At 47.4% G+C, this 21,101-nt stretch overlaps 1 protein-coding gene across 1 annotated transcript; it reads right to left on the bottom strand.

The window, feature by feature from the left end:
* Positions 1–14,008: 14,008 nt before the first annotated feature.
* On the bottom strand, positions 14,009–14,558 carry LOC123096728 (egg cell-secreted protein 1.2-like). The gene has a single exon (XM_044518489.1). It carries the CDS (start codon positions 14,556–14,558, stop codon positions 14,094–14,096), a length of 465 nt encoding a protein of 154 aa, XP_044374424.1. The 3' UTR covers positions 14,009–14,093.
* Between the last annotated feature and the right edge of the window lie 6,543 nt (positions 14,559–21,101).

Genomic DNA, 21,101 nt, shown 5'->3' with positions numbered 1-21,101 from the left:
CTGCAAAGAGAGCGGCCCCTGCGCCGAGCAAGGCCTCTAAAAGGAAGACCGGTGAAGACATGGCCGGGCCTTCGTTGAAGAGGTATGGATTTGAAAGTATGCTTTAGTAGTCACATCCATCTGTGACTATTATGTTTGTCCTGTATCAGGAAAAAGGTTCGCCGAACTATGTCTGGGAATTCGGCCAGTCGTACTCCCAACAGCCGGGGTGCAGACCCTCCTGGAGAGACGGGGGCCGATACGGGAATGACACCGGACTGTGCTCGGAAGATATGTCCGTCACCAACTCGGAAGTGGAGAGCGCCATGAATCATCGGCGCTGGAGGGCCGTTTTACGGGACCTTGGCTTCTCAAAAGATGCATTTGATGCCTTCAGCTCGGCTGACGCATACATCCGAGTTGCTCGAGATGGGCTGGGCAGAGCCACAAAGCAGCATTTAACGGGTACATGTAAGGTTTCTTTTGTCCGAATAGGATAACCACATGCTAGTAGCCCCCGAGACTGAAAGCCGTTGGCACAAGTGATTTAAGGATCGTTGTATGACCAGGTTCTTACGGAGAAGAACAACCTGCTAGCTCAAGAGCTGGAGCAGTGTCGGATACAGCTAAATGCTGCTACCGCCGAACTGAAAAAGTCCAAGAAGGCATCCTCTGGTAATGTTCCACTCCATCGAGGAATAACAATTATATGCCAGCTGTGCTAATACTGTTGCTTATCTCATAATAGGATCATCAGATCAACTGGAAGAAAAGTTGAAAACCGCTCAAGCGGGAGAGAAAGAGGCAAAAAGACTACATGCCGCAGGCGAGCGTGTTCTAACCCGAGTTAGAGAGGAGAAAAACAAACTCCAGGATTCAAACACCGAACTGGGCGGAGAACTGAAAGATGTGCGGGCCCAGCTAGCCGACTCCTTGAAGGAAAATAAAAAGCTGCGAGGCGGCATATTTAGTACATGGCCGAATTTACCTTATAACAGTTTGGAGGTAAAAGTAGCTGATATAGCTATGATTGCAGGTATGTTGACGGGCCGTCCCGAAGAGGAGGTGTCCGGATCATCAAGTGATCTTCTGCAAGGGCTGTCGCAATTGCACGAGAAAGCTCGGCAGGCAATGCGGAGTGTAGCCAAGGCATTATGGCCATCCGCCTCCCCTCCAGGGAGTATGGAGTAGCTTGTAGAGCTGTTCAAGGGATCGCGGCGGCGTATCCGACTATGGAAGATATCGGCCTGCCGGGAGGGTGCGCGAGAGGCCTGGGCCATGGTGAAAACGCGGTATACCAAGCTGGATCCAAATCACATGGCCCAGGTCGGACTGCTAGGGTCAAATGGGGAAGAAATTCCCGTTAGTTTAGTATATGACCAAGTAGAGGTAGGCTCTAGATATTCCCAACAGGATTGTAAGTTAGACCGCCTGTTGGACGGTATAGAGGAGGAAGTTTTTGAGTCCTAAGTGACTATGTACTTTCCTTCTAGCTGGATTGTGAAACGATTGTCATGGCTGACCTTTTCGCTTCGACCTCTCGACCCGAAGGTGCGGAGTGTTTTCCGAATACCTGAGCGGCAAAATAAACCGGGGTATGCATGAAAACCAGGCGTAGGGGTCATAGTTGCTTAAACAGACAAGTTGTATCCGGCTAGTTATGTTATATTACATTAAAATTGTAAGAAATATCTTCCAGAGAGAATAGTTCCGTTAAGGGTTCCTTTCCCTGGGTGTGCATGCATCGATGTGCATGTCCGGACTGTGATGAAGAAATCACAATGTGTATAGCTTCTGGGGGTTCACGATGGAAAGAATGCAAAAACACCTTTAGTTCACCGACCGAATATTCCCTTAAGAACGCTAGCTTTCGGCTTCACCCAGTCTGAGGTACACATCCGGATGACCCGGTAGTAACAATCGCAGAGGTGCTCCCTTTATGCCCTAGCCGAACTAACGGGAATGTAGGGCATAAGCACAGGAGCCAGGCGACCCAGCTTGGCCAAAACTTAAGTCATATCGATGCATATAATGGCGAAGAAAAGGTACATATGGGAGAAAACGCATATGTGATGAGCTTGATGCTCGGAAAATAATAATAGCAAGCTTCTGTCCAAGAAGCCCCCAGGTATAATAGACGTACATACTTGAAGATGTATGCGTCGGGGGTGCACGGTCTAACCGCACGAAAGCTTTTAAGGCTAAAGAGAAAAAACGAAAAGAGAAAAAAAAATGATGGAAACAATAGGGGGAAGGAAACGAACAAAGAGTTCGGCGCTAGGCATAGAATCTTCGGAGTCTGGCTGCGTTCCAGGGGTTCGGCTCTAGTCGATTGTCTGACACATCGCGCAAGCGGTACGCCCCTTCGGTGAGAACTTCGTCGATGATGAAGGGACCCTCCCACTTGGGCTTGAGTTTGTCCTTTTTCTCCGGCAGGCGTAGAACGAGTTCGCCGACGTTATAAGTTTTGGCCCGCACTTCTCTGCTTTGATACCTGTGAGCCTGCTGTTGATAAAATGCGGAACGGGCTTTTGCGACGTCGCGCTCCTCCTCCAGGGCATCTAAGCTGTCATGCCGATCGAGCTCGGCCTCTCTCTCTTCGTACATGCGCACTCGAGGTGAGTCATGAATAATGTCGCAGGGTAGCACTGCCTCTGCGCCGTACACCATGAAGAAAGGTGTGTATCCGGTAGTGCGATTGGGCATGGTCCGCAACCCCCAGAGTACGGAGTCGAGCTCCTCAACCCAGTGCTTGTCTGATTCTTTCGAAGACCGCACTAGTCTAGGCTTAATGCCACTCATAATAAGACCATTGGCTCTTTCGACTTGACCGTTTGTCTGTGGATGATAGACGGAGGCGTAATCGAGCTTGATGCCTAGATTAGCGTACCAGGTTTTCACTTCGTCGGCTATGACGTTATCAGTGATGATGTTGTGTGGAACACTATAACGGTGTACGACGCCGGATATAAAGTCTATTACTGGTCCGGCTTCAGCCGTTTTAACTGGTTTGGCCTCTATCCACTTGGTGAATTTGTCCACCATGACCAGCATATATTTTTTCTTATTGCTTCCTTCTTTATGGGGTCTTACCATGTCCAGTCCCCAGACCACAAAAGTCCAAGTGATGGGGATTGTTTGTAGGGCAGTAGGGGGCATATGGCTTTGGTTGGCGAAGAGTTGGCATCCGACGCAACGTTGGACAAGGTCCTGTGCATCTGCTTGGGCCGTCGACCAATAAAATCCTGTACGGAAGGCCTTGCTAACAAGGGCCCGAGCTGCGGCGTGGTGCCCGCCGAGACCAGCATGAATCTCAGCCAGGAGCTGCCGCCCCTCCTCCTCGGAGATACACCTTTGAACGACTCCTGTAGTGCTTTTCTTATAGAGCTCTCCGCCGTGAACCTTGTAGGCCTTCGAACGCCGGACAATGCGACGGGCCTCATTTTGATCCTCAGGAAGTTCTTTCCTATTCAGGTAGGCCAGGAAAGGTTCGGTCCATGGGGCAATGACTGCCATAATGAGATGGGCCGACGGTGTTATTTTGGTGGCTGAGCCGCCGATGATATCTGCGTGTTCGGAATCTGGGGTTGTGTTCGGATCCGGACTAGTGTTGCCGCTTTCCCCTTGCCACACCACGAATGGCTTAAAAAGACTTTCCAGAAAGATATTAGGTGGGACGGGGTCGCGCTTGGCGCCAATACGAGTGAGAACGTCCGCCACTTGATTACTTTCTCGGGCCACGTGATGGAACTCGAGCCCCTCGAACGGAGCCGACATTTTCAGGACGACATTACGATAAACTGCCATCTTTGGATCTTTGGCATCGAAATCTCCATTTATTTGAGATATTGCAAGGTTTGAGTCCCGTGCACCTCTAGGCGTTGTATGCCCATGGAGACAGCCATTCGAAGACCATGCAATAAGGCCTCGTATTCGGCTGCGTTGTTGGAGTCTGTGTATAGTATTTGGAATATGTACTGAACGACGTCTCCAGTAGGAGATGTTAAAACGACGCCCGCTCCTAGCCCTGCCAGCATTTTGGAGCCATCGAAATACATAACCCAATTGGAATATGTGTCGTACTCTTTAGGGAGTTCGGCCTCTGTCCATTCGGCGACGAAGTCAGCCAGTACTTGGGATTTAATAGCTCGACGTGGTTTGTATGTAATATCAAATGGAAGGAGCTCAATGGCCCATTTGGCAATCCGGCCCGTGGCATCGCGGTTTTTTATTATGTCGTTGGGTGGCACTTCGGAAGCCATCGTGATCGAACACTCCTGGAAGTAGTGTCGTAGCTTTCGGGATGCCATGAAGACCGCGTATGCTATCTTTGATAATGGGGGTACCGGGATTTGCATGGTGTAAGGACAGTGGATACGTAGTATACTGGCTTCTGAAGCGGGAATTTGTGTCCGTCCTGTTCTCGTTCAACGACGAGCACGGCGCTCACCACCTGATGTGTTGCCGATATGTATAGTAACATGGGTTCGCCGACGTTTGGCGCGGCCAGGATTGGGTTGCTCGCTAGAAGGGATTTTATTTCTTCCAGTCCGGCTATTGCCGCATCCGTCCACTCGAAGTGATCGATTCGCCGTAGAAGGCGATAGAGTGGCAGTGCCTTTTCTCCCAATCTGGAGATAAAACGGCTTAGAGCTGCCACGCAACCCGCGAGTTTTTGGACTTGTTTAAGGTCTATTGGCATAGCCAATTATGACAGAGCTCGGATTTTGGGTGGATTTGCTTCAATTCCTCTATTGGAAACAATGAAGCCCAGCAGTTTTCCAGTGGGGACGCCGAAAACACACTTTTCCGGATTGAGCTTAATGTCGTACGCGCGGAGGTTGTCGAATGTGAGACGTAAATCGTCTATTAGCGTTTCGACGTGCCTAGTTTTGATGACGACGTCGTCCACATAAGCTTCAACCGTCTTGCCGATCTGTTTCTCCAGGCATGTTTGAATCATGCGTTGGTATGTGGCGCCAGCGTTCTTGAGCCCGAAGGGCATGGTGTTGAAGCAGAATGGCCCATATGGGGTAATGAATGCTGTTGCAGCTTGATCGGACTCCTTCATTTTGATTTGATGGTATCCGGAATATGCATCAAGGAAACACAGTGAGTCGTGTCCTGCGGTAGCATCAATGATTTGATCAATGCGGGGGAGGGGGAAGGGATCCTTAGGGCAAGCCTAATTGAGGTCTTTAAAATCGACGCACAGGCGCCAGGATTTGTCCTTCTTTGATACCATCACCAGGTTTGCCAGCCAGTCCAGATGTTTTATTTCTCTAATGAATCCGGCCTCAATTAGCTTGGCTAGCTCCTCCCCCATAGCTTGGCGTTTGGCTTCGGAAAAGCGCCGCAGTGCTTGTTTGACTGGTTTGTATCCTTTTAATATATTGAGGCTATGTTCGGCCAGCTTGCGTGAGATTCCGGGCATATCAGAAGGGTGCCAGGCGAATATATCCTAGTTATCGCGAAGGAAATCCCGTAGCGCGGCGTCGACCGTTGGGTCTAGTTGTGCTCCAATAGATGCTTTCTTCTTGGGGTCCGTTGGGTGGACCTGGAATTTGACTATTTCTTCTGCCGGTTTGAAGGAGGTGGATTTGGGTCGTTTGTCTAGGATCACATCGTCCCTATCCACCGTGGAACGTAGTGCGGTTAATTCTTTGGCCGCGAGGGCTTCAGATGATGCCTCAAGGGCCAGGGATGCAGTTTTGTTTTCGGTGCGGAGTGCTATGTCTGGATCACCGACAAGAGTGATTATGTTGTTGGGCCCGGGCATTTTGAGCTTCATGTACCCGTAATGAGGTATAGCTTGGAAGCATGTAAAAACATCTCGCCCCAACAGGGCGTGATATCCACTGCTGAAAGGAGCCACTTGGAAGGTTATTTCTTTGGACCGATAATTCTCCGGCGTGCCGAATACCACGTCAAGTGTGATTTTTCCCGCACACCGCGCCTCCCGGCTAGGAATGATTCCTCGGAAGGTCGTGCTGCTTTGCTCGATGCGGCTGCCATCTATTTCCATTTTATGGAGTGTATCCTCATAGATGAGGTTTAGTCCGCTGCCGCCGTCCATGAGGACCTTGGTGAGTCGAAAGCCGTCCACGATGGGACTGGGGACTAATGCGGCTGGCGCTCGGACTGTCCTGTATTTTGGTTCATCATCGGCATTAAAGGTTATAGTCGTGTCGTTCCAAGGGTTTATCGTGGCGATTTGACATACTTCGGCGATGTCGCGGATTGCCCTTTTGCGCTTATTGTTTGAAGCGAATGTCTCGAAGACCGTCAATACTCTTGGGTCATCGTCTTCTGGAGGGTGTTGCTCTGGGGCGTTTTTGGTAAGGATGTCCTCGCCGTTCTTGGCTACCTGCCGGAGTATCCAACATGCTGTAAGGCTGTGGGTTGATATGGTATCCGGTGTTGTGTGTATTTTGCATGGGCCATCGAGCCATCCCTCTAGAACGGTTCCGTGCCGCGTAATGGGTTTGTATTTCTTGGCTATTGGACTGGGCATGCCACGAGGATGCGCTCTTTTCGCCTGGACGAGAGGTTGAGTTGGGACCGATGGCTCCCAGCAAGCTGCCTGAGCTTTCCAGACGCTTTCCATTGCGCTATACTTCTGTACGATAGTTGCCAAGTCAGCGAAGTGTAGTATGCGGCGGCGATTGATGGCGTTGAGGATTCCTTCGTCCGTGCAATTGTTGCAGAACGCTGATATCGCGTCCTTGTCGCGGCAATCTTTAACCTTGTCCTTAACAAGGAGGAATCTGGCCCAGAAGTGGTGGACCGTTTCTGAGACTGCTGTTGTATGCTGATAAGAATGCATATGTCTGGGTGGGTGGGTGGAATTGAATCCGGACCCTGACCCGATCGATGATCCGGAGTCCGAAGATTTTCCAGACTTAACAGTCCGGGCTCCGGAGTATCTTCTGATTGCTTAGGCCCGCCGTCCGATTCTATGTTCGGAAGGCCGGTCACATCCTTTCGCTGGTGTGTATCCGGCTCTTCAGGGTCGGCGGTCCGAACATAGTCCGTCTTCGGTATAGGGGAAGAGTCGTCGTCTTGCTCCTCGACTACCGATATCTGGTGAGTGACCGGTGGAGATTTGATTTCTCTTTGATCGGGTTTAAGCCCGATCCGATCGTAATCTGTGGTGATTCCCAGGGCGGCGATGCGATCAAGGAGTTCGTTTAAAGACAAAAACTCCGCCGGATCCATCTGCTTGGAGTGTTTGGAGTCGATACGAAGGGGCTTTTCGATGGCCCGAGAGGTCATCGTCGGCTTAACGACCGAACGGGTGGTCATGGTAAAGCCGCCCAGCCGAAGGGTTTGGCCTGGGGCCAGTCCTCCTCCGGCGGTGATATTGTCTTTAAGGACTAGGCGAGTCATCGATCCTGTCGTCGGCGTCACAGTGGAACTCTCAATGAAAGCACCAATGTCGGTGTCAAAACCGGCGGATCTCGGGTAGGCGGCCCCGAACTGTGCGTCTAAGGTCGATGGTAACAGGAGACAGGGGCACGATGTTTACCCAAGTTCGGGCCCTCTCTATGGAGGTAATACCCTACTTCCTGCTTGATTGATCTTGATGAATATGAGTGTTACAAGAGTTGATCTACCACGAGATCGTAATGGCTAAACCCTAGAGGTCTAGCTTGTATGACTATGGTTATGAGATCTCCCCTCTCCGGACTAAGTCCTCCGGTTTATATAGACACCAGGAGGATCTAGGGTTACATAAGGTCGGTTACAAAGAAAGGAATCTACATATTTGGTCGCCAAGCTTGCTTTCCACGCCAAGGAGAGTCCCATCCGGACACGGGTGCAGTCTTCGGTCTTCGTATCTTTACAGCCCATCAGTCCGGCCCATGGCTAACAGGCCGGACGCCCGAGGACCCCTTAGTCCAGGACTCCCTCAGCGGACACGAAGCTGACTCGATTCGGGTTTGGGTCGGCGCGTTGGGCCTCCTCTATTGTCCGCGCCGACCCAAACGGACGGCGGCGGACGAAATGGGTCACCCCATTGGAGTTGGTCTAATGCGAGTTTTTTCCTCTAAATGTAATACTCCCTTTGTTCCTAAATATAATTCTTTTTTTAAGATTCCGCTATGAACTACATACGGAGCAAAATGAGTGAACTAAGCTCTAAAATGTGTCTATATACATCTGTATGTAGTTTGTAGTGGAATCTTTAAAAAGACTTACATTTAGGAACGGGGGGAGTACTAGAACTTTGCTTCGGCATACCCCTAGAAAAGTTTATGGATTTTGATGCAAATTAAAGATGAAGATTAGAAAGAACCCGGCAACAGAAAAGGATATTGGAGCATTTACAACCGGACTTGACAAATCTGACCTCATAAATGACCATGGAAGTGTCTGGGCGTGTCCGCGGACACTGACCGGTCATGTCTCAAATATTTGATTCTACAACCGAACACGTCAAATCCATATCATTACATGCAACGCGAAACATAATCTAAGTGGAGCTCGTCCGGTTCCGCTGTGGCCATGTCCGGCGGCCGGTTGTGCTCCCCAGAGTGTTGGTCCCGTAGTCGGCAAGGTAGAGTAGGGCATGAGACATGAGCCGGCTCACGGGACTCGAGGCGTCGTCATCTTTCATGCCCTACTCTTCATTGTTGGAGTCCGGAACCCGAACGGTGTCGGTGGACGTCAGATCGATGATTGCTCCGTCCTGGGACGAGACGACGACATCCACCATGACGCGGTTTGCAGTGCTCAGATTTCTACACCATACAGGGCGTCGGAGAATGCGACTCCGCCTCACTAACGTCCACCGTCATGAGGGCTGCCGCCGCCTCCCACGCCCGCTGCTTCGCACGGCGGGCACGCCGCGCCATGTTTGCGTCGGACGACGCCCATGGTGTGTCCATGGCCTCAGCGCACCAACGGAGAATTTGCGCGTCTGCCATCGCGTTTGGACGCCAGACGGATCGCACCACCTCCGGTGAGTCAGTGACGGCACACCTCGTGCCAGATCCATGCATCATTTGGGCGGATGTAATGGATTCCCGGCGAAAGGAGTCCGAGCACTGCCTCGCATGGGCCTCCTCCGGGGAGTGGCGGAGCGCAAGCCGAAGGGCCATCTCCTCCTCGGACCACGTGGGATGAGTTCGGGGTCGACGAAGCAGGAGGTGAAGGACTCGGATCCGTTGCTCGCCATGTCGAAAACAACCGGAGATCGCCAGACGGGAGTTTGAGTGGAGAAGGGGAGTGAAGTGAAGTGGCTAGGGTTTGGTCCGGCAAGCGGATGGGAGGAATATATGTGGGGTCGGGTGGGCTAGCATTGGGTCGGGTCTGACATGGCGGACGCTCCCGGGCGCGCCCGGGCGCCCTTTTATCCGCCTCATATTTAGGCTGGATATGAGGGGTGCCGGTCAACCCAAGTGTTTGAGGCCCGTTTAAGGCACTCATCTGGATCGAATTTTCATGACCGGACTATCTGCCCGGAGGTTTGAGGCGGGTTTGGCGTGCCTGGCTGTAGATGCTTTTATAGTCTTCGAAAATCTTATCTGTTGAACGTCAGCCAGAGAGATGATTCCAGCGAACACCCTCTCTTCCGTCGGATTCGTTTGGACGAATCCTGGTGCTGGATCCGTCGGATTTTCATACCAGTTAGTTCTAAGAAATAGCCAGCAAATTACTACCAAAACACCACAACCACCGCACTGGTAGCGTGTAGGACACTTGGGTTAGTCTACCTTTGTTTCTTTTTATTTTCACCAGATGGCAATTTCTCTATGCACGTGGCAATTTAAACATTTCCCCCTATTTTTTTTTTTTTTCACATGTCAAGCTCGTTTTTGTGCATGCATTTTTTTATTAAGAGATGGCATAATATGAAACCGGAGAACTTTTTTCATACAAACAAATCAAGGGTCCTTTGTGAGATTTATTATGCGTTCCGAACACCGGTGGAGGGTCAAAACCACCAAAGGGCAATACCCGTGACTAGACATGTACCATCACGAGGAAAACAATACTACTAGCCTTTCGGCAGAGGAAAATGTCCACGTTGAGAAAAAGAAGGGGGTTCGATTTCTCCTTTGCTGTTCGAGAGTGATAGTGAATGGCTGTGCAGGTAACAAGTTCATGCAATCCAAGGGTCTGAGGTAAGGGGATTCGATTTCTCCTTTGCTTTTTGTTATTGCCATGGATGTACTTACGACAATCATTATCAAGGCACATGAGGCTCGAGTGATGAGTACAATTAATGGATGTAGCCCGGTGCAACGCTTGTCCTTATATGCGGATGATGTGGTTCTTTTCATCAAACCCACATGGCCAGACCTCCTGTTCGTTAAGGAAACTCTCACCATCTTCGGAGTGGCATCCGAGCTTAAAGTGAATTTTACCAAATCTGCGGCAATCATGATCCGTGTGGAGGACGAGGATGAGGAGCTTGTTAAGTCGGTGCTACCTTGGAAGATTATCTCTTTCCCGTGCAAATATCTAGGGCTCCAGCTAAGCATAAGACAGCTCAAAAGATCCGAGTGGCAGCCTGTGGTGGATGCGGCCTTGCACATCCTGCCCGGATGGCAAAGGGGCTTGGTGACTAGACCGGGAAGGCTTATCCTTGTCAACCAAGTCATGAGAGCGTGGGCCACTCATCATCTCATGATTGCGGAGGCGCCTAAATGGGCTCTAGAAAGAGTGGACAGAGGATGTAGGGCCTTCTTCTGGGCCGGGACGGACGAAGTGCATGGTGGCAAATGCGTGGTATCTTGGGCAAGAGTATGTAGGCCAAAGCACATGGGAGGATTGGGCGTCATTGACCTCTTTAAGCATGGCATTGCCCTAAGATTAAGATTGGAATGGCTTCGACGTACGGATGCATCCAGGCCTTGGCAGGGTCTCAACTTAACCGCGGACAAAATGGTAGATCAAACTTTCGGGAGCCTGGTTAAATGGAAGGTGGGAGCGGGAGACAAAATTCTGTTTTGGAAAGATCGATGGCTCCACGGCGCAACCATCACAGATATTGCCCCTCTGGGCGCGGCGACTGTCCGTACGCAAGTGGTCAACAGGAGGTTGGTGCGTGATGCTATGTTCATGCACGCATGGATGAACGATGTGGTGGGTAACTTATGCACGGAGGGCCTAACCCAGTTCATCGGGCTTTGGGAGATCATTTCGGAGGTGCAACTTGACGCTCAAACTGAGGACAACCCCATTTGGGCGTGGAATGTGGCCGGAGTATATTCTGCATCTTCAGCCTATAAGATGCTTTGTGAGGGAGGAGTCCGTTTCCACTCCTTCGGTGCCATCTGGAAATGCTGGGCACCTCTTGCGTGTAAGGTCTTCATGTGGCTGGCAGTGCAATATCGATTATGGACGTCGGATAGAAGGACTAGACATGGGTTACAAGACCAAACATCTCAATGCTACGTATGTGACCAGGAGAAAGACACGGTCGACCACATTTTGCAGCAGTGTGTGTTCTCGCGGCAAGTGTGGTCTAGTTGCATTGCTAGGATGGGATTGAGGATGGAGCTTTGCCCAGCAAATGACTCTAGGTTGGTGCAATGGTGATCACATGCCAGAAAGTGAATACACAAGCAAACTCGGAAAGGATTCGACACGTTCGTAATGCTTATCTGCTGGACATTATGGAAGTAGAGGAACGCGAGAGTGTTCGGATCGGACCAGATCAGGAACGCGTGGGATACGGTGGACACGATCTTCGACGACTTGAGGACTTGGGCCACGGCAGGAGCGTTTGGAGCACAACATGTACGTGAGTAGTAGAGTAGCGTGAGGAGTGGAGTGGAGGCTTGGTTAGGGTCGGCTTGTGGCTCTTAGCCAGCGCTTTGTAATCTCTTGTACATATTTTTCTCTTTTCTATAAAGCTAAAGTACGCCTTTGGTGTACCCGCGAGAAAAAAAGAAAAAGAAGGGGGTAGAACCGTGTTTCAAAGTGTAAAAATCCATGCATCATTTTCTCGAGAAAAAATCGGGTATTTTTTCAGACTAACACTTTAATCACCCCCTTCAGACTTTCACCGACGAGCCTGTGGATTCGTCTCCCCTCTGCCTACCGCTCCGGCGGCCGATGGTAGGGAGGAAAATTCCGGTGCCTCTGCTCCGGTTAGTAGTTTAGGTTAGGTTTTTATAGTCCTTGCAGGCACGACGCTTGAGCGAATGGTGGCGTTTCTTCTTCGTATTTGCCTTCTGAGTTTCGATTCTTCTCGAGTTCGTCATTATGGGACGGTGAGGTTAGAATTTATTGTCATTGGATAAAATTTGGTGTCAGGTGTTTCTGATCTATGCAAGAGTTAAACGAACAACAACTACGAACTATTTCATGGGTTAGCTACATGACAACTAACTCAAGTGTAAGCCCATGTACGTAGCTACTAAATTCAAGAATTCTCTAACCTGGACAACTATCTCATGGAATTCCTTATTTAACGCGCTTTTCGTCAAATAGGAACTAAACGCAGAGGGCCATCCACTGGGCCGGCCCATATAACAAGATATACAACGTCTGTCCTTGATCTGATTTTTTTTATGTTTTCAGAGATGCACACTAGGTTTTCCAAAAGTGATTTTTTTCAATTTTAAATGCTCAAAAAAATAAAAATATTTATATTTAAAATATATATATTTCCACTTTTGAAAATATGTCCAGCTATTATAAAAAATGTTCAAATTTAAAAAAATCACGTTTTTCAGGAAATGTTCACTATTTTCAAAAACTGTTTGGAATTTGAAATTTTGTTCGTGTTTTCAAACAATTTTCGAAATTTCAAAAATTATAAATATTTTTTAAAACAGTCACAATTTCCGAAAATGTTCGAGAACTTTAAAATGTGTTCAGTATTTCAAAAAAAATCCGTTTTCAAATTTTGTTCACACATTAAAAAATGCGCAAGAATTTGGAAAACTTGTTCATGCTTTCCAAAATGTTTTTTCCTTTGAAAATGTTTGGGCAAACTAGAACAAAATTTTAAATTTCAAATATTTTTCGAAAATAGGAACATTTTTTGAGAATTCTAACATTTGTTTTGACACTGTGGGCAATTTTGGAAACCGGAAGTTTTTTTGATATTCCAAAAATTATGAAAAATGACTTAAAGTGAAATTTCAACAAAATTGATACATGATATAATATATTTAAATTTTATTCTAAACTCGGGAAATAATTATGGAATTATGAACATTTTTTCGTAAGCTGGAACCAATTTGAAAAATGAAAAATATGAAAACGAAAATAAAAACAAAAACAAGTAAAGGAAAAAATGCTAGTGGGCTGACTGAACTATTTAACGCGCTAAGTGTGAAATAGGAGGCCCTATATCTCATGATACAAACCCGGAAGCTTTAGAGGCAATGGTGATCAGTGAAGCTCTATCCCTGACGGCTGCTCTTAATGCTTCAAAAGTTTTTATTGTATAAACTGCCTGGAGGTTATCACAAAAAAAAGGAGAATAATTTTGTGAGCCATGGAGCTATGGTGAAGAGGGAGAATATCAGGTGATACCAACACTTCTCCCATGATACCAATTAAAAAAAATCAAATTTAAATGTTTCATAAAATTCTGAAAAAATCATCGATGTTCTCATGTGTCTACAAACCCTAAAAAATTTAGATCCAAATTAGATACACTTTGACAAACAAAAAAGGAAAATCTGTTGTGAATGGTGTAGTTTTTGAAATTATTCATGCTTTTGTCTTGACACTTTCATGCTGAATTTGTCCTTTTGTTTCCCATTGCACAAATTGAATTTGGATCTGAATTCAGCTAATCTAATTCTACGTAAAGATCCGTGCAAAATTTTATTTTAAATTTCTCTCTCTTCTTTTTTATGTTCCGCCACTTGACTAAGATTTGGTTAAATCTTAGACATCTGAGATGTAGCCATACCCGTAAAGTAAATACCATCTCGACAGGGAAAAAAACTGAATGTATGTACGTTGTCGAGGAACGAATTAACAGGTCCAAATATGATTGCAAACTGCATATTAACACAACCAAACAAAATGAGTGCACATACGCACGCACGAGCGCTGGCCCGTAATTTATTTCCTCAAGGTCGTGTTATTGCATCGCATGTGCGTGTGCACAGTACAGGTGCACACTACTGCATACATGATCATGGTTGCGCAGCAGGCGCCGGCACGGCGGCCGGCGCCGGCGGGGGAGGAGCGTGTGGAATCTCAGCGTCGCAGAAGCCGCGGAGGATGTCGGCCTCCTGGGCGGTCAAGCCTATGGAGGCGAGCATGGAGGGCCAGCAGTGGAGCGTGACGGTGCGGATGGCGATGCAGCAGTCGTGGCCCAGGTAGGACTCGCCGTTGAGGAAGAAGAGCACGATCTCGCTGGTGCACGACCGCAGCTCCGTCACCGCGCCCCAGCACTCCATCATCCACCCGCCGCCCTGCTGCTCCGCCTCCATGCCCGAGAGCGCGAGGTGGAGGCGAGCGACGAGTGGGGCCGGCGATGGCGCGGCCGCGGGGCCAGCAGCGCCGGTGGTGGCCGAGGCGACGCCGACGCCTCCGGGGCCCGCGATGGCGACGAACACTAGCAGAGCGGCGACGACGAACTTGACGACGGGCGCCATGGATCGACCGGCGAGAGAAGCCCGGCGATTTGTGGTCGCAAGGTAGCTAGCAATGCAAGGCCGTGTGCGTGCTCTGCGTACGCACCAGCGGCGTGTTTATACAGTGGATCGACGTGCCTGGAAGGCGAAGTGGAGAAGGCGCGCGTACGTTTCACTGTTAGGGATGCGGGGGAGACGCACGGGCGCGCGGGCGTTGCTGCGCCATGCATGCATGCATGCATGCAGGTGCCTTAGCTTGATTATGCGTATTGATGCCCCGCTAGCTAACTTGATAATTGATCGCGGGAACGGCGGTAACCGATCGGCTCAGTGATGATTTGCGCCTGCAGCGTTTGATCATGTTGCATGGATCACGATCCACGTGCACGTACACAGGTACGTACATATGAACATCGTGATCGGAACGAATGTAAAAGGGCGCCATAAACTCACTGTTAACCGTGCCACATTTTATTTTGCGAGTAAGTTGTAAAAGTTTTTTTTTCTGGCGGGTAAGGGAAATGTATTACTCAAGAGCAAAGGAATGCATCCCTATACAAACTAGGAATGTTAACAAGGCCAGAATGGATCCAGACCACAATATGGTCCTTCGTTCTCCTGAAGTTCTAAAACATGGCTAACATTATCCTGCTCTCGAAATATGAGTAGTTCTACACTTCCGTTAACCAAAAGCCTTTTAATCTCACCGCGCGCAAAAAAAAAGCCTTTTAATCTCCATCAGCACCATTGCAAATTGGGAACGATCCTGTCCTTTAGCATTGATCAATTGAACAGCTAGTGCGGTGATTAAAAGAACCTGAATTTTTTGGACACAATACAAATGCGGATGCTTATCTACACGCACATACACTCAACCATGCGAAGGACATGCACACGACACAATATTTTGAGATTGACGAAGCCGCCATAAACGTCCTCGTAGTCGGCGAGAACGTCTTCTTCCCACTGAACGCACATCGTCGAATGGCCTAAAATAAAACCAGGAAAATGCGACCACCAATGTCAGGTCTAGGACTTGAAAACCGGAGTCTGGATGTTCAAAGTTCGCATGATCAAAGCTCTGACAAAACCGTGCACGAAGATCGGTAGAGACTCGAGAGGTACAAAACACTACTCCACGGAGTGCATTGTTAAGTAGCCCATACAATTTTTTTCAAGACCAACTTGATCCCCATGGGGAGCGAATAATTCAACCACGTTTCTTGCTCCTTGTATAAAAATATGCTGAGGGGTGCTCGCCCCTCTGGTATCGTTTTTTTCTATTAAGGACCAACCTATTTAGTGTAGGAAGAAAGTATATTTTTCACCTCTGATGTACCCCTAGTGGGTTATATGCTGAGTATGCTATGTGCCCACCGACTCGTGGTTGCTACAGGTCAAATGGGCCATTGGACTCAAGCAGTCTAGCCACCGACATTCGAAAGATGGTATCGGCAAACTTACGGTGGTGAGGAAATAGGCATTGGGTGTCGTCACCGTCATATCTCAACTCATACTCATCAGACTAGAACGCTTCAAACGCGGTGCAGAATGGGAGGCCGTCGTCTACATCTCCTCCTCGAGTGGCACACAATGCATTCAGTCTCGACATTTGGTCTTTGTCGGCTGAAGCCACGATGGAAAAAATTTCCCTGAGAAGAAAAGAAAAGAATAGTCTTTTTAGCAGTAAACCAAGCTTTATTGAATAGTAACAAGGTTTACAGGGATAATTAGGGGTCATGAGGAGCCCCTAGCCAAACATGGCGTCCAACATCTAAAGAACTAGCAAATTTAGCTAAACTGTGAGCTTCCCAATTGAGTGCTCGACCCTCGAAAATAAAGTCACATGTACCAAACTCCATCGCCCGCATTGCAATCTCCTTTACAATGGAAGAATGCGACCCTTCTATACCTTTTTCAATATCTGAAACCACCGTCTTCGAATCACTCGCAACAACGATTCTATTTTCCATGAGATCAAGTGCAAGCGCTTGAGCTTCTCGACACGCCAAAGCTTCTAAGACCGTTGCATCAGTTATGCCTTCGACAACCATAGTAGAAGATCCCAAAAAAACGCCATCATTATTTCTGCATACTGCAGCTGCTGCACCTCGCTCTCCATTCCTGGAGAAACCTCCGTCGGCATGTATCTTAACCCGGCCAGCACCCGGTGTCGTCCATCCCTGGCGAGAAACTGAACCTCAGCCGCCTGAGGTTGCATGTCGTACTAAGGGAGCAACCCTTCTCTCTGAACTCTGAATATTTTCAAGCTTGAAGATGAAGTTGGTCACGAAAGAATGAGTAGCATGTGGGCTTTGTAGAATACCTTCATGAATTGCCTTTCATCTCGCTGTCCAAATCGCCCAAAGAATAACGACCAACTCTATGAGTTTTTTGTGCTCTAAGCTATCGATCATCACTACTATCCAGCTCTTGGCATTTGGTTCTTTCGTAGACTCAAAGAGATCAACAATTCCATGTCAGCTAAAGCCCAGACACATCTTGACGATGAGCACTCCAATAGTGAATGCCTCCATGAGTCTTGTGCACCGCACAGCTGGCACTTGTCGTTGTCTGCCATGTTTCTACTATGTCGAACATCCTCCGTCGGGATCGAGCACCTTGCTAGTCTCCACAGAAAGTTTCTGATTTTTCCTGGTACCTCCACTGCCCATAGAGAAGTCCATTCCCTTGCATCTTCCTCATAAATTGATCTAGCTGCATTGTTTTCCAACCAGTCCTCTCTCCACCTCTTGGTATCTGCAAGCATGCAGTATGCGGATCTGACTGTGAAAATGCCATTTTTCTCATAATTTCACGCCCACAAATCCTCTAGATTCCTAGTGCACAGAGGAATGCTAAGAATGGAATTTATGTCCGGCGCCAAAATACATGTTGAAGCACTTCCCTTCTCCATGTTGCACTCATTGCATCGATTAGTTAGTTGACTCGCACCGGAGGGTCACTTGACAAACAGGCAATTGGCCGCATCATAACATTGTTAGGAATCCAAATCCAATTATGTTCCCATATCATTGTGGAACTACCGTTACCAATTCTGCGTATGATACCTTGGTTCAAAACATCCCTTCCCTCCAAGATTGCTCGCCATACTTGCAGGCCTACTCCCCAGTTCAGCTATCAAGATGGTCCTATTGGGAAAATAGATTGCTCTAAGCATTTGTGCACATAGCGAGCTTGGAGTCTGTAGTAGGCGCCATGACTGTTTCGCAAGAAGAGATAGATTAAAAAGTTTAAAATCTCGAAAACCTAGACCCCCCATAAATTTGGGTTGAGTCAAGGTATTCCACGCCACCCAATGAGGTTTGCGTTTTCCTTCCCTACTACCCCACCAAAATTGCCTTATCAACGTATTCAGATGTTCACATAATCCTCTTGGTAACTTAAAACATGACATAGAGAAAATCGGCACTGCCTGGGCTACAGATTTTACCAACACTTCCTTGCCTTGGAATGAAATTGTTTTCTCTATCCAACCTTTAACTTTACCCCATAGTATGTCCTTAAAATATTTGAAAGCCCCTGACACTACAAAAAATACACTTCCGTGATGATACGTGTTTGTCACAGTAGGTCACGTTTTCTGTCATGCATGTACATCCATGATGATTTTATGACAAAATCAAGATAGTCATACCTGTGCTGTCGTAGAAGTGTTCCATGACATTACTAAAATTATCATCACGGAATTGTCCACTTCCATGACGATAAATCGCGCGTCATAGAGAAGTGCTTTCGTCAAGGGTGACCGACACGTGGCATCCACCGTAACGGGTCGCCGTTAAGCTATCGGGTTCCGGTTTGGATCCGATAACCCGTTAACAGCCCGGACCAATGGTGATTTTCCACGTGTAAAATTCTCATTCGCCGACGAACCACATGTCGGCTCAGCGTTGGGACAGATGTCAACCGTCCATTTCACAAGAATCACCAATGAAACATTGACACGTGGGACGGCCCAATAGAGGCCCATATAGTTCTAAAAGCCGGCCCAGGAACAGGCCCACAAGATTTCGTGAGATCTAATGGGCCAACCCATTAACAGCCTAACATTTTCTGGACCAAATTATAGCCCACATCAGATACGGGCCGTTAAATGACTGCAATATTCTGGGCCCAGTTTACGGCCCATGTCAGATCCGGCCCGTTAACAGCCTGCAATAGTTTGGGCCAAATTACGGCCACACCTGATCCGACCTGTTAACTGACTTTTATTTCTTGGGCCAAATTACGGGCCATAACAGATGCGACCCTTTTAACAGCTACTATGCCATTGGGCCCATTGGCGGCCTGATTTGCTCTTCGGCCTCTTAATGGCCCATTTACCAGTTCGGCCCGATAATAGTTTTGTCTGTCAGCGGCCCTGTCTATATATGGGCCTCTTTCGGCCCGGTTTCACTTTCGGCCATTTAAAGGCCCGAGTTGCACCTGGGCCTAATTATGGTCCGTAGTTACTTTCAGCCTCTTAACGGCCCGTAGTCTTCGTGGATACATTCTAGCCCAAACTGCCTATCGGCCCGTCAAAGGCCCTTGAGAGTGTTGGGTCTAATTTAGGCCCGTTATACATCCGGCCTGCTTCCCGCCCATCATGTAATTGGGTCAGCCAAGGCCCGAAAACATTTCAATCTATTAAAAGCCTATTTAATTTTTGGGCCCAATTAAGGCAAGTGGTTTACTCGGCCTTCTAAAGGCCTGAAACTAATAGTGGGCTAGATTAAGACTAGACCAAACTAATGGCCCAAGATGATTGTAGGCCCACGTACGGCCTGTACTAGCGATTGGCGACCAGCCAGTTTTAGTACAAAAATTATTATTTTATAAACCTAACCTATTGGCTCATTGCGCACCGATCGAATATTACGACCTTTTCTGAGAGCAACGACAGCAGAAAAACAGCAAATAAATTACAACATCGTGACAAAGAATAAATCTAGACTACACAACAAATAAATTACAACATATTACATCCCCTCGGCATCAAAGTTCGCTGCCAGTGATAATAAAGGGCAACCAGATAGCAGATTACATAAACTGGGCAGGTCGCCACCAGTGGAAGTTAACAGGCAGACAAAATAATAGACAGAACCGACAGCACTTCAACACAGTTCAAGAAAGGTTAGCCCGACCCAGGAGCTGCAGCGCAAGCAGCTTAGCAACCTAATGAGACTGCGCTTCTTTGGCGCTCATATCCACCAACTTAAGCTGCATAGCATCAATAAACGTCATGTACTTATGGTTAATCTTGCACAGAGATTGGAGTTCCAGTCGGATTTGAGCGGAAGCATGTATTTATGCTTGAATTTCAGACTGAAGAAGTCGAACAGATTCAGGCGGCGACTTCATCGAGCTTGTGTCACTGAGTAAGTTTGACACTACATCAAGATGTGACTTCGTGGTTGTATCCCTACCCTCAAGATGTGTTGCCTTCTCCTCTGGAATATGTGTTAGAGGGACAAACAATGGGTTCGTCTCACTATCATTGTGGCAGTTCTTCCTAGCAGCAGTGTTGTCACCCTGAAAGAGAAACAAGTAGGTAGATAACAGGTTTTGCACGTATAAGCATCAGCGCTGTCAATTCATCTCATTTCTTTGTCAGAAATAAAGAGACACGGTTTAAAATAGCATTAACATAATAGGCATTGTTCATAGTTAAGACGGCAGGAAATGGCATTGTGCAGGAGCGGCCAGCTTCACCAGACCACTGGATTACAGATCAAGAACACAAGCATAGATGTAGTTCTAAACAACGTATAAGCATGAATGGTGAGTGTATTGTCAATTTATGCCATTTCAGATTGGTAAATAAACAGACACGATTTAAATAACATTAATATAATATGGCATTGTTCATAGTTGAGACATAGCAGGATATGACATTGTGCTGTTGTTGGTAGTCTCACCACACCACTGGATTACAGATCAAGAACACAAGCATACACATAGTGCTAAAGAAGATAACTTGTTATGTTTAGTTTAATTTACATGGTACGAATAAGGAACTAGATTGTACAACTAAAGACTGAAATTGAGAAGGACAAACTTATGTTTATGTACTTCTACTTTATAAACTTTGAACAAGCAATTTAATGCAGACGACAAAAATAAACAGCATTTGCACTCATAGCTATCCAAATATACAAAACAAAGTTTGAAGGCTCGAGGAGGACAAACTTACATTAGTAGTGAAGACAGGCTCTATAAAGGCCTTGTCCATATTGATGGGGGCAATTCAAGAAGTTTACCGCACACTCTTCTTCAAGATTATTGCCTTTATTCTACATTTTGTTAAGAGTAAATATAAATGTGAAAATATAGGAACAAATGACGATTATTTAACTTAAGATACAGAGTACAAATGTAAATACAACATACAGGCAGAAGGCACTGACAAGAGCAATGCGGAGCTAAACTTCTTCAGTAACATTGGTTTTATTCAATATTTTAGCAAGAGTAAATGTAGATATGGTGTGTAGAAAAATGGAGGACAAGGGAAAATAAGCTGCAAAATGTACATGAAGAAGTAGCTGACAAATATAAGTACAG

Source organism: Triticum aestivum, chromosome 4D (genome assembly GCF_018294505.1).
Source record: "Triticum aestivum cultivar Chinese Spring chromosome 4D, IWGSC CS RefSeq v2.1, whole genome shotgun sequence".
Classification (NCBI taxonomy): Eukaryota; Viridiplantae; Streptophyta; class Magnoliopsida; order Poales; family Poaceae; genus Triticum; species Triticum aestivum.
This window is presented reverse-complemented; position numbering and strand designations above follow the sequence as displayed.